The following is a 14,076-nucleotide window of genomic DNA, read 5'->3' on the forward strand; positions in this document are numbered from 1 at the left end:
GCAGAGTTTTTTGTTGACTGTTCTCTCAGTCTTTGTTTTTGTTTGTCTGTGAAGATTTTAATCTCTCCCTCAATTTTGAAGGACAGCGTGGCTGGATAAAGAATTCTTAACTCAAAGCCTTTCCCATTCATGATCTTGACTATATCATACTACTGCCTTCTTGCTTCCATGGTGCCTGTTGAGTAGTCTAAACACAGTCTTCTTTGTTTTCTCTTGTATGTAGTAGATCATTGTTTTCTTGCTGCTTTCAGGACTTCATGTTTCTCTTCAACATTTGACAGTTTGATTAGTATGTGTCTTGGAGCAGGCCTATTTGGATTTATTCTATTTAGAGTTTGTTGAGCCTCTTTGATTTACATATTTGTGTCTTTTTTTCAGGGTCGGGAAGTTTTCCCTGATTATACCTTCAACTCACTTCCCCAGTCCTTTTCTGTTCTCCTTCTGGGACACCAGTGATTCTTATATTTGCTCATTTCTTCTTGTCTATCATTTCGCTATGATATAGTTCTGTTTTTTCCATCTTCCTTCCATTTCTTCTTTTGTGCACTCAAGTTCAATTATTCTGTCTTCTAGCTCACTTATTCTTTCTTCGCCTTCTTCAAATCTGCTAACATGTGCCTCTAGTGTATTTCTAATTTGATCTTCTGTATCATTCATCTCTCAGATCTGCTTTTTAAAATTTATTTATTAATTAAAAAAAATTTAACAAACGAACTAAAACATTAGCATGTGATCATTCCGTTCTACATATATAATCAGTAATTCACAATATCATCACCTAGTTGCATATTCATCATTTCTTAGAACATTTGCATCAATTCAGAAAAAGAAATAAAAAGACAACAGAAAAAGACATAAAACGAAAACAAAAAAAGATTATGCATACCATACCCCTTACCCCTCGCTTTCTTTGTCACTAGCATTTCAAACTAATTTATTTTAACATTTGTTCCCCCTATTATTTATCTTTATTCCATATGTTCTACTCATCAGATCTACCTTTTAAATGTAATCTTTCAAATTCTTCTTTATGCTCTTCTAGTATCTTCCTGATATCCTTTACTTTTTATAAATATTCTTAACTAAGTTGTTCTATAGTTTGTGTCTCTGAAGCTTCGATATGGTCATTTGGCTGTGCCATTTGTTTGGATCTTCACATGCTTTGTGATTTTTTTGTTGTGTTCTGGGCATTCGATTATCTTAATAAGCTTATTTTGCAAGTTGGTTTCCTTCACTAGTCTAATGTTTTGAATTTACTTGGTTTTGTGTTAAAGGTTTCTTTCTGCACTTGGTTTGTCAGGAATTTCCCACTGAACCAAGGCCCGGCTCTCATGTAGGCTGTACAATTCTACTGAGGGTCTTTAAAAGATGAGGCAGGGGTGAACGGGTATTGCAGTGGTGGATTGTCTGCCCACCACATGTAAGACCTGAGCTCGATTCTGGACCATGCACCCCCCCCCCAAAATAAATAAGATAAAATAGTACAATAATCATAATCATAAAATGAAATAAAGATATAAAAGAAAAAAACACACCTCAACTGTAATAGGCCCCAAATACTGAAAGAGATACTCAAATATATATTTTGAATGAACTCAGCCTGGTGCCCACAGAAGGGAGAGAAATTAATTTAAAAAATAATAATAATAACTTAAAATCAATAAAAAGTATAAATACCTTAAAAATAAATGCAAATAAAAATAAAAATAGCAATAATTCTTCTAATGAAAATATATAGATAAAATATTAAAATATATAGAGAGGAAATATAAATTAAATATATATAAACATCTACATATATATATATATATATATATATATATATAATTGTATATTTAAAAAAAGCAGAAAAAAGGAAAAAAGAAACCTAGGCAGATAGGGAGTTTGCCAGCCTACATTTACCACTTTCCACTAGCTGGTAGTGCTCCTGAGGCACCTTCTTCCAAATTGTAGTGGCCAGCTGGAAGCCACTTGTTGCAATGGACAGCTGCACCTACCTCTAGGCTCCCCACCAGTGCTGATGGTCATAGAGCTGCCTGGGAGGTTTCCTGAGCCAGCAGCTTGTGCAGGTTGGAGCGGATGGTGCCTAGTTTCCTACAATCTGTACCTCCCTCTATGCCGTCTGCCCCTGGCTGGGATCCCTGCCGATCCAACCCATCCTCCCCTCCCTGCCCTGATTCTCCCGCTTCTGTCTTCCCCACGAATCACCAAAGATCCCCCATGATCACTCACCACCCCCACCAGTACCCCCACTGGGATTGCAGTCCCAGTCATTCTCTCCCTGTCCCCTATTTTGTCCCACGTAGCAGCAGGGGTGAACTCAATTCATCCCGCTCTGCCACCTTCCCAGTAGTCCCCAGTAGGTTTGTTTGATTTATAGGTTTGGAACTTGGGAGAAGTATCTAAACTCACATATGCATCAGAAACACCAAATATTAAATCAAGGTAACTTTCCTGAGATTAAAACATGAATTAAATGTGGCAGTATTTATGAGATAGTAAATCTTATCAAATATAATATTTCTAAAAAACTGATAAAAGTGATAGGATCTACTTGATAGCTATTTAAATGGATCTTAAAAAATCGGAGTATATTTTTAGGCATTAGGAAATTTCCTGGTAGATTTGTACTTACTGTGATTTCCTTGTCAGATCTTTGTGGAAGGTGATACATTGAACATAAGAATTTAAAATATTCCCTTTGCTCTGATGATTCTGTACAACTTCCTTTTGATCATTTGTGTATTTGTCATTTTATTTACATATATAAATAGATATCTATTTGAAATACAGAAGTTACATATTTAAAGAAATATATAAAATACAGAGTTGCTACCCTATTGTAAACACTTTGCATGAGTGTGGCATATTTGTCACAATTGACGAAAGAATATATTTTAAAAATGTAGTAGTAACAATAGTCCATCAATTGTGTTAGAGTTCATTGTGTTGTACAGTTCTGTGGTTTTTTAAAAATTTTATTCTAGTAACATATGACTTAAAATTTCCTCTTTTAACTGCATTGAAATATGTAATTCAGTGTTGTTAATTATGTTCACAATGTTGCTGTCCCATCACCACCATCCATTACCAAAACTTTTCCATCAGTCCAACTAGAAACTGTGTGCAATTTGAACATTAACTCCCCATTGCCAACTCCCAACCTGGCTCCTGGTAATTTATATTCCAGTTTCTGACTCTATGAGTTTGATTTTTCTAATTGTTTCATATCAGTGAGATCATATGATGTTTTTGTCTGGCTCATTTCATTCAACATGGTGTCTTCAAAGTTTTTCCATATTGTCGCATGTAGCAGGTCTTCATTCCTTTTTACTGCTGAATGATACTCCGTTATATACATATACAACTTTTTGTTTATCCATTCATCAGTTGATGGACACGGGTTGCTTCCATCTCTTGGGAATTGTGAATCATACTGCTATGAACATTGATGTGCATAGCACACCTGTTTGAGTCCCTCCTTTCAGTTCTTTAGGGTGTGTTCCTTGAAGTAGGATTGCTAGGTCTTATAGTAATTCTGTATTTAGCTTTCTGAGGACCTACCAAACTGTCTTCTATAGTGCTGCACCATTTTACATTCCCACCCACAATGAATGCTTTATCCTATGTCTTTGTATCCTTTCCAACACTTGCAATTTTCCTTATTTTTAGTAGTAGCCATTTTACTGGGCATGAAATGGTATATCCTGATTTTGATTTGCATTTTCCTAGTAGCTAGTGATGTTGTGCCATCTGTTCATGTGCTTTTTTTTTTTACCATTTGTATATCTTCTTTGGAGAAATGTCTACTCAAGTCTTTCCCCATTTTTAAATTGGGTTGCTCGTCCTTTTGTTGTGTTATAGATTTCTTTATATATTCTTGATATTAAACCCTTATTGGTTTTTGAGGGTACTCTTAGGCTTCAACTTCTTCATGCTGTGTTGCAAATGAGGTCACTTCCTTTTGGAAAATACTAAGAGCTAACTATTTTCTGGCCTGCTTCTTCCCCCAAGAAAAATTTCTGTACTATGGCTCTGAAAGTGGAAGTAGAGACAGTTATGTGTTTCTCTCTGAGTGACATCCTCTTTAGGAAGTTAATGATAGTTGGGGGTTTGGGATTGTAGTCTCAAGGGCATCTTGGTTTGTCTGTCTTGGTAATAGATCCAGTCCCATACAAGGTAGTGCAAGGGTGATTGGGCTCCAGTGTGCTCAACAGCCACTCTCAAGGTAGTGCCTCTGTCCTGCAAGTGGGGCCTGGGTTGCTCCAAACTCTTGACTGTATTTGTCCAGCAACAGAAAGCTGGTGCAGGGTGAGAAATGTTCATTTCTTGCCTCTCTCTGGAAGAACACCCTCTAGCTAGGAGTGATGGGAGAGAGAATCCTGTGTTTTGTTTTTTTTAATTATTTAAAAAAATTTAGCAAACGAGCTAAAACATTAACAAATATAATCAGTAATTCACAATGTCATCACTGAGTTGCATAGTCATCATTTCTTAGAACATTTGCATCTATTCAGAAAAAGAAATAAAAAGACAACAGAAAAAGAAATAAACGAAAACAGAAAAAAAAAATGATTATACATACCATACCCCTTACCCCTCGCTTTCATTAGCATTTCAAACTAAATTTAACATTTGTTCCCCCTATTATTTATTTTTATTCCATATGTTCTACTCCTCTGTTGACAAGGTAGATAAAAGGAGCATCAGACACAAGGTTTTCACAATCACACAGTCACATTGTGAAAGCTTTATTATTATTCAATCATCCTCAAAAAACATGACTACTGGAACACAGCTCTACATTTTCAGGCAGTTCCCTCCAGCCTCTCCATTACATCTTGACTAACAAGGTGATATCTACTTAATGCGTAAGAATAACCTCCAGGATAACCTCTGGACTCTGTTTGGAATCTCTTAGCCATTGACACTTTGTCTCATTTTACTCTTCCCCCTTTTGGTCGAGAAAGTTTTCTCAATCCCTTGATGCTGAGTCTCAGCTCATTCTAGGATTTCTTTCCCACGTTACCAGGAAGGTCCAAACCCCTGGGAATCATGTCCCGTGTAGACAGGGGGAAGGTGGTGTGATTGCTTGTTGTGTTGGCTGGAGAGAGAGGCCACATCTGAGCAACAAAAGAGGCTCTCCTGGGGGTGACTCTTCGGCCTAAATTTTAAGTAGACTTGTCCTATCCTTTGTGGGGTTAAGGTTCATATGAACAAACCCCAAGACTGGGGGCACAGCCTATAGCTTTGGTTGTCCACACTGCTTGTGAGAATATCAAGAATTCAACTTGGGGAAGTTGAATTTCTCCCCGTACTCACCATTCCCTGAAGGGGACTTTGCAAATACTTTTCCACTCACTGATAAATCACTCTGGGATTCATCAGGGCATCACACTAGACAAACCAATAAAATCTCATGTCCTACCTGAGATTCCAAGTACTTATAGTGTTTAATCAAACTATCTACATAGGTTATATTAGGAAATGCACTAATCAAAATATAAATTTTGTACCAAATAAACATTTTTTTCTTTAGTCTCACACACAAGATAAGATTTTAAAATATTAATTACCATCTATTTTCAGCACCCTGAAGTAATGACATTCCTTTGTTCTTCCTCATGCAAAAACATTTTTAAAATTTGTACATTTAGTCACTATTATTATACACTCTAGGTATTCCTAGATTATACCATCTCAATCTTTAACATCTATCTTTCTTTCTGATTTCATTTATACCCCTAGCCCTCCTTTTCTTTTAACAATTTCTTGTAGTTTTCTTTGTATAGGTCTTTTGTCTCTTTAGTTAAATTTATTCCTAAATATTTTATTCTTTTGATTGCAATTGCAAATGGAATTCTTTTCTTGATTTCCCCCTCAGATTGTTCATTACTAGTGTATAGAAACACTACAGATTTTTGAGTGTTGATCTTGTACCCTGCCACTTTGCTGTACTCATTTATTAGCTCTAATAGTTTTGCTGTGGATTTTTCAGGTTTTTAGACATATAGTATCATACAGTCTGCAAACAGTGAGAGTCCTACTTCTTCCTTTCCAATTTTGATGCCTTGTGTTTCTTTTTTCTTGTCTAATTGCTCTGGCTAGAACTTCCAACACTATGTTGAATAACAGTGGTGATAGTGGACATCCTTGTCTTGTTCCTGATCTCAGGAGGAATGCTTTCAGTTTTTCCTCACTGAGGATGATATTAGCTGTGGGTTTTTCATATATTCCCTTTATCATTTTAAGGAAGTTCCCTTCTATTCCTATCCTTTGAAATGTTTTCAACAGGAAAGGATGTTGAATCTTGTCAAATGCCTTTTCTGCATCAGTCAAGATGATCATGTGGTTTTTCTGCTTTGATTTGTTGATATGGTGTATTACATTAATTGGTTTTCTTATGTTGAACCATCCTTGCATACCTGGATGAATCCTACTTGGTCATGATGTATAATTCTTTTAATGTGTTGCTGGATTTGATTTGCTAGAATTTTGTTGAAGATTTTTGCATCTGTATTCATTAGAGAGATTAATCTGTTCTTTTCTTATAAGATCTTTGTCTGACTTTGGTATGAGGGTGATGCTGGCTTCATAGAATGAATTAGGTAGGTTTCCCTCCTCTTCAGTTTTTTTGAAGAGTTTGAGCAGGATTGGTACTAATTCTTTCTGTAATGTTTGGTAGAATTCACATGTGAAGCCATCTGGTCCTGGACTTTTCTTTCTGGGGAATTTCTTAATGACTGATTCAATTTCTTTACATGTGATTGTTTTGTTGAGGTCATCTATTTCTTCTCAAGTCAAAGTTGGTTGTTCATGCATTTCTAGGAAGTTGTCCATTTCATCTACATTGTTGTATTTATTAGATTAAGTTGTTCATAGTATCCTGTCATTACTTCCTTTATTTCTGTGGGGTCAGTGGTTATGTCTCCTCTTCCATTTCTTTTGATCTTATTTATTTGCATCCTCTCTCTTCTTCTTTTTGCCAATTTTTCTGAGGGTCCATCAATCTTACTGATTTTCTCATAGAACCAGCTTCTGGTTTTATTGATTTTCTCAATTGTTTTCATGTTCTCAATTTCATTTATTTCTGCTCTAATCTTTGTTATTTCTTTCCTTTTGCTTGCTTTGGGGTTAGTTTGCTGTTCTTTCTCTAGTTCTTCCAATGGACAGTTAATTCCTCGATTCTTTCCCTTTCTTGATATAGGCATTTAGGGCAATAAATTTCCCTCTTAGCATTGCCTTTGCTGCATCCCATAAGTTTTGATATGTTGTGTTTTCATTTTCATTTGCCTTGAGCTATTTATTGATTTCTCTTGTAATTTCTTCCTTGACCCACTGGTTGTTTAAGAGTGTGTTGTTGAGCCTCCACATATTTGTGAATTTTCTGACACTCTGCCTATTTTTGATTCCCAACTTCATTCCTTTATGATCTGAGAGAGTGTTTTGTATGATTTCAATCTTTTAAAATGTATTGAGGCTTGCTTTGTGACCCAACATATGGTGTCCTCGAGTATGGTCCATGAGCACTTGAGAAAAAAGTGTATCCTGCTGTTGTATGGTGTAATGTTCTATAAATGCCTGTTAAGCCTAGCTCATTTATTGTAGTATTCAAATTCTCTGTTTCTTTATTGATCTTCTGTCTATATGTTCTGTCCATTGATGAGACTGGGGAATTGAAGTCTCCAACTATTATGGTAAATGTGTCTATTTCTCTTTTCAGTGTTTCCCACATGTATTTTGGAGCATTCTGGTTCGGTGCATAAGTATTTATGATTCTTATGTCTTCGTGTTGAATAGTTCCTTTTATTAATACCTAGTGTCCTTCTTTGTCTCTTTTAACTGTTTTACATTTGAAGTCTAATTTGTTGGATATTAGTATAGCTACCCCTGCTCTTTTCTGATTGTTAATTGCTAGAAATATCTTTTCCCAACCTTTCACTTTCAACCTATGTTTATCCTTGGGTCTAAGATGTGTTTCCTGTAGACAGCATATAGATGGGTCCTGTTTTTAAATCCATTCTGCCAGTCTATGTCTTTTGATTGCAGAGTTTAATCCATTAACATTTAGCGTTATTACTGTATGGACAATACTTTCTTCTACCATTTTGCTTTTTGGATTTTATATGTCCTATCTAATTTTCCTTCTTTTTACCTTTACTCATAGTCTTCCTTTCTACACTCTTCTCCACACCTCTCTCTTCTGTCTTTTCGTATCTGTCTCTAGTGCTCCCTTTAGTATTTCTTGCAGAGCTGGTCTCTTGGTCACAAATTCTCTCAGTGATTTTTTGTCTGAGAATGTTTTAATTTCTCTTTCATTTTTGAAGAACAGTTTTGCTGGATATAGAATTCTTGGTTGACAGTTTTTCTCTTTTAGTAATTTAAATATATCATCCCACTGTCTTCTCGCCTCCATGGTTTCTGCTGAGAAATCTACGCATAGTCTTATTGGGTTTCCCTTGTATGTGATGGATTGCGTTTCTCTTGCTGCTTTCAAGATTCTCTCTTTCTCTTTGACCTCTGACATTCTGTTTAGTAAGTGTCTTGGAGTACGTCTGTTTGGATCTATTCTCCTTGGGGTACGCTGCACTTCTTGGATCTGTAATTTTTAGTCTTTCATAAGAGTTGGGAAATTTTCAGTGATAGTTTCCTCCATTAGTTTTTCTCCTCATTTTCCCTTCTCCTCTCCTTCTGGGACACCCACAACACGTATACTTGTGCGCTTCATATTGTCATTCAATTCCCTGAGTCCCTGCTCATATATTTCCATTTTTTTCCCTATAGTTTCTGTTTCTTGTTGGATTTTAGATGTTCCATCCTCCAGTTCACTAATCGTATGTTCTTCCTCTCGAAATCTACCATTGTAGGTTTCCAATTTTTTTTCATCTCTTTTACTGTGCCTTTCATGCCCATAAGTTCTGTGATTTGTTTTTTCAGACTTTCCATTTCTTCTTTTTGTTCATTTCTTGCCTTATTTATATCCTCCCTCAATTCATCGATTTGGTTTTTGATGAGGTTTTCCATGTCTGTTTGTATATTCTGAATTAATTGTTTCAGCTTCTGTATCTCATTTGAATTGTCGGTTTGTTCCTTTGATTCGGCCATGTCTTCAATTTTCCTGGTGTGATTTGTTATTTTTTGCTGGCGTCTAGACATTTAATTACCTTAACTAGTTTATTCTGGAAATTGCTTTCACTTCCTTTACCTAGGTTTTTTCTTGCTGGATGAATTTGAAGTCTATCTATTCTTTGACATTCAGTTCAGCTTATTCTGGACCTCTAACTTAAGTTTTGTTTGACAGAGGATAATTTTTCAGTTCTTGTTTTCTTGTTTCTTGCCCTGCTTGTATGGTGCCTTTTTCTCCCCCAGCCCTAGGAGTGTCTACTTAGGTATTATAGACCCCAGCCGGATTTTCCCAGGCCAAACTGGCCTCCTATCAGGAGGAAAGAGTCACCTGCATCAGTTTTCCCTGTGGGTGAGACCCAGGAGGTTGAAAGACTTTCCTGTGAAGTCTCTGGACTCTGTTTTTCTTATCCTGCCCAGTAGGTGGAGTTTGTCTGCCTGCAGGTCCCACCAGCAGAAGATGATGTGGTACCTTTAACTTTGGCAGACTTTCCCTGCTGGAGGTGTGGTGGAGACAGAGGAGAGGTTGTAGGCTGGTTTTAATGGCTTCAAATTACCAAGCCCTGGTGTTGGTGTCTGAGTTCCTTCAGGAAGGGATTCCACCTGAGTTGTGCATCACCCTCTCCTGGGGAAGGCACAGGTTCCAGAAATGCTCTCAAACGAGCTTCTTTCTGCCTATGCCTGGGGCAGTTGCAGCCTGAGAAGTCTTGCCACTGAATCCAAAGGCAGTCAAGCCTTTGTAGAAACACAGCCACAAAAACCTCTGTTTCCTTTTTTTTTTCTTTTTTTCTTTTTCTGTCAGCCCTGCCCTTGGCACCGGGGCAAAAATAGCGATCACCGCTTTGACCAGGTTCACCTAAGCTGGGGGCCTATTTTTAGTAGTCAGAATTTGTTAATTAATTCCACAATTGGTGTTTGGTTGGGCTCAGCCCCTGCTGCTGTTGAAGTCTCTTTCCTTTCCCCTCTGGGAATCATCCTGTGGGGAAGGGGTGTCGACCACCACGGCTTGGGGAACTCATGGTTCAGGGGGGCTTGCAGCCTGTCCAGCTGGCCCAGACTGGTATACGCTGTGTGTCTGGTTACTGACGTGGCCCCAGGAGCTGTTCTGTACTGTTTCTGGTTATTTAGTAGTTGTTCTGGAGGATGAACTAAAACGCGCATATTGCTGTGCCGCCATCTTGGCCCGGAACTCCCCTCTTGCTCGAATCCTGTGTTCTTGTCTTACCATTCTGGAATGGAATTTCTGTCTTTGTGACCTGGGAGGGGAAATGGAGGGAGTGTTCTTTGTTCAAATATCCCAAACTTTTGTTGTTCTTACCAAATTTTAGTAAATTTTCTTCAATGGGAGTTTTGTCATTAGGACCATTTTCAGAAACTTTAAATGGTTGTTCTTAATAATTATCGCTAGTTTTTTGGGTCAGCTCCTCACATTGTCTTGCCACATGCCAATCTGTATACTATTTCTAACAAAAAATATTTTATGGCCCATTAGAACATTCATCTTCTTTTATTTTTAGTATTACAAAAATTGATATCTGCTTTCATTCTCTCATGTTAGTTCTTTTTGTTATAGGCCAAACTAACCAAACTTTTACACTTTCATTAAAACTCTTGTTCTAAAGGTCAAGCTTAATTATTTTTATTGGTGGTGATAGTGTGTTTTGAAAACTTTTATTTTAAAAATACATGCAAAAGTTATCTAAAAGAATGAATCTTGCTCTTAATATTTGTAGTGAGGTCATTTAATTTGTCATTGTCACATTTTTTTGTTTCTATAAATTCTTTTACAGTTTGGAGATCCATTCTATTTTTCTAAGTTCATTGTCTCTCACCTTATTAATTTTTGTTATTTCAAAGTGTGCTCTGTAGTGACATCAACATATCAAAATATTTTTTATTCTTTGTTTTATATAATAAGTGTAATAAGAAATTCATCTGAACATGTTTTTGCATTTGGTCAACCTGTAGACATGAAGTTAATTCTGCATGAAAGTGAGACTTTTAGAGTTAAATTGCCCATCTGATTGTGATGATGGGTAAGTGGGAGAGGGTTCTTCATTATGAACCCTCTAGAAAATGACTTGGCTATATACCACAGTCTGTTCTTACTAAACAGAAAAAATAAGTGAAAGTTTTAAGGAAGGACATGTGACATAATGTGAAAAGGAGGCAGCTTAGCTGTAATGATTTTTCCCTAGTGGTTGAGTGACATACTAAGTTGATTGCTGCCATTCTCATGCTCAGAAAACTGAGGATATGGGTGGGAAATGAAGGCAGGCTGTTATTTATTTGGGACTTTGGAAAGTCAGTCATATTTTCTTAAGCCCAGAGATAACTGGGCATTGGATTCTGGACCATTTATGTAACCTCTTCAGTTTGGGGATGTGGAAAAAGGAGAAGGGATAATGGTATCAGTGAATAAGAAAGGTTTGAAATTAGTTGTCATTCATGATATATATATTTTTAATTTGTTTGTTGAGATCTTATAATTCTTCATGAGTCAGTTAAGTAGTTTGTATGCTTCTAAGAATATGTCCATTTCATTTAGGTTATTTAATACATTGCCATAAATTTTTTCATAGTATCCTCTCATAGTTCTTTTTTTTTATTATTAATTAAAAAAAAATTAACTAACACATCATTTAGAAATCATTCCATTCTACATATGCAATCAGTAATTCTTAATATCATCACATAGATGTATGGTCATCATTTCTTAGTACATTTGCATCGATTTAGAAAAGGAAATAGCAAGACAACAGAAAAAGAAATAAAATAATAATATAGAGAAAAAAATAAAAATAAAAAATAAAAAATATATATAAAAAAAACCCAAAACTATAGCTCAGATGCAGCTTCTGGATATTTATATGTACAACATTTAAGGGTGTTGTATGGGGTAGAATCAGATTTTTTTTTAATTAAGAAAATCTTTAGGTATGTATACATGAGAAAGGAAAACTATATCTACAAAACAATGCTTATCATGATCATAATCATGCTTATGCATGATCATAGCAGCATTATTCATAATAGTCAAAAAGTGAGAATCCAAATGTCTGCCAACTGATGAATGGATGAACGAAGGAATATATCATACAGTTCAACAATTTAAAAGGAAGAAAGTACTGATGCACAAGGCTTGAAAACTTGCTAAGTGAAAGAAGATGGTCACAAAAGACCACATTTTGTAAGAATCTGTACATTTGAAATGTCTAGAATATGAAAGTCCATACAGACAGAAAGTAGATTAGTATTTGCTGGAGTTTAGGTGATGGGAATGAATAGGGCATGACTGCTTAATGGGTGCAGGGTTTCTTCTTTGAGGTAATGAAAATTTTGTAAATTTAGCTTGTGGTGATGGTTGCACAACTGTGAATATACTAAAAATCATTTAATTTTATACATTAAATGGGTGAATATATGGTATGTGAATTATAGGTCAATAAAGATGGTAAAACAAAAAAAGTCCAGTCACTTTTGTTATTTTTAGAATTCACATGATATGTCTTCTCTATTCAAATATTAATCATGCATACCTTGCAGAGCTTTTGTGAAACACAAATCATAATAGTTTCATATTTTATATTCTTGATAAGAAATCATATGTATATTTGGAGAATATATTATAATCTAATATAATATAATTTACTTTTCATGAACTCATGGTAGTTTTTAATCCTACATTATATTTTGCCATGTTGTTTAGGTATATTATAAATTTATTGGAAGCTTCAATTATTGAGATACTTTTTATTGATTGTGATACTTTATTTACTTTTAGAACTTGTAATTAAGTTCCGCAGTTTTCGGGATTTCCCCTTTACTTGTTTGTATGTGTGGGGTGGTGGTGGTGGTACATGATTTAGGAATCAAACCTGGGTCTCCTGCATGAAAGGCTAGCATTCTACCACTGAACCATTTGTGCACCTGCCCCTTTACTTTTTCCCTGTGATTCTCAGAAACGTTTACAGTTAAAGGGTTTATTATAGTTTCTACCGTTTTTATATTAGAAACCACTGATTTGAAAAATCTTTATTTTGTGAATAAATAGTTCTTAACCATCTATCTTCAAATATTTTAGCATCATCTGATTATATTTAACATCTTTCTCTCTGAATATTCTGCATCCCCAACTTTCATGCAATAAAGAGGGTTGTTTCATTGGTGGATCCACTTGTCTTGGATATTTATGTTAAGTATTTTTGTCTCTGAAATGTTTATCTTTTGTTTCTTACAAGGTCATCTCACTATTGCCTTTGTCTTTTCTTTATATGAATTCTTTAAAAAGGCAAGGTGATATTCCCTCTGATTTCTTCTGTAATCTAAATTCTCACAGAAGGTTAGGTTCTTTTTGCCTCATTAAATTTTTTAAAGATAAAAATAGGCACAAATATCCAATATATTTTTGTCTTAATGCATACGAGTTATAAAAACCTGTTGTTTTCAAACACTTTTTTCCTTTTAATGAGTTTTAATACTTTTTAAAGCATTAGAAGTTACCTTCATTGGCAGAAGGTTACTTTTAAAATGTTTAAGAAAATTTATACATAATTAAGAAAAATGTATTCCAACATTTTGGTTTGGGAAATTATAGCATATGCTCAGTGCTTTTCTAAAAAGCCATTATTCTCCAAAATAGGGTAGAATTAAATATGTTTTAGAAAATTGGCATGTGATATATTGGATTATTCCCCCTTCTTTTTCAGGAACCCTTGGTGTGATAACAGAAGCAACAATAAAAATAAGACCAATTCCTGAATACCAAAAGTATGGCTCAGTAGCTTTCCCTAATTTTGAACAAGGAGTAGCCTGTTTAAGAGAAATTGCAAAACAGGTAAAAAAAAAAAAAAAAAGTCCCTACATATGTATTTTTGTATTTTCAAGATTCTACTGCATAACTGATTGTGATGTCATAAATAATCTTCATATTTAGTTGTGTTATATTTGTGG

The 14,076-nt window shown here is 35.4% G+C and overlaps 1 protein-coding gene across 3 annotated transcripts in view; it reads left to right on the plus strand.

Moving 5' to 3' along the window:
* The window catches only part of AGPS (alkylglycerone phosphate synthase), a 211,460-nt gene that overhangs the window by 114,547 nt on the left and 82,837 nt on the right, over positions 1–14,076 (plus strand). For all 3 annotated transcript variants that reach the window (XM_077154266.1, XM_077154267.1, XM_077154268.1), the window contains one exon: positions 13,833–13,960. In XM_077154266.1, the coding sequence (XP_077010381.1) occupies positions 13,833–13,960 (128 nt within the window). The remainder of the gene's footprint in view (positions 1–13,832; positions 13,961–14,076) is intronic.

The sequence above is a fragment of the Tamandua tetradactyla genome, chromosome 3, assembly GCF_023851605.1.
Source record: "Tamandua tetradactyla isolate mTamTet1 chromosome 3, mTamTet1.pri, whole genome shotgun sequence".
NCBI classification, from domain to species: Eukaryota; Metazoa; Chordata; class Mammalia; order Pilosa; family Myrmecophagidae; genus Tamandua; species Tamandua tetradactyla.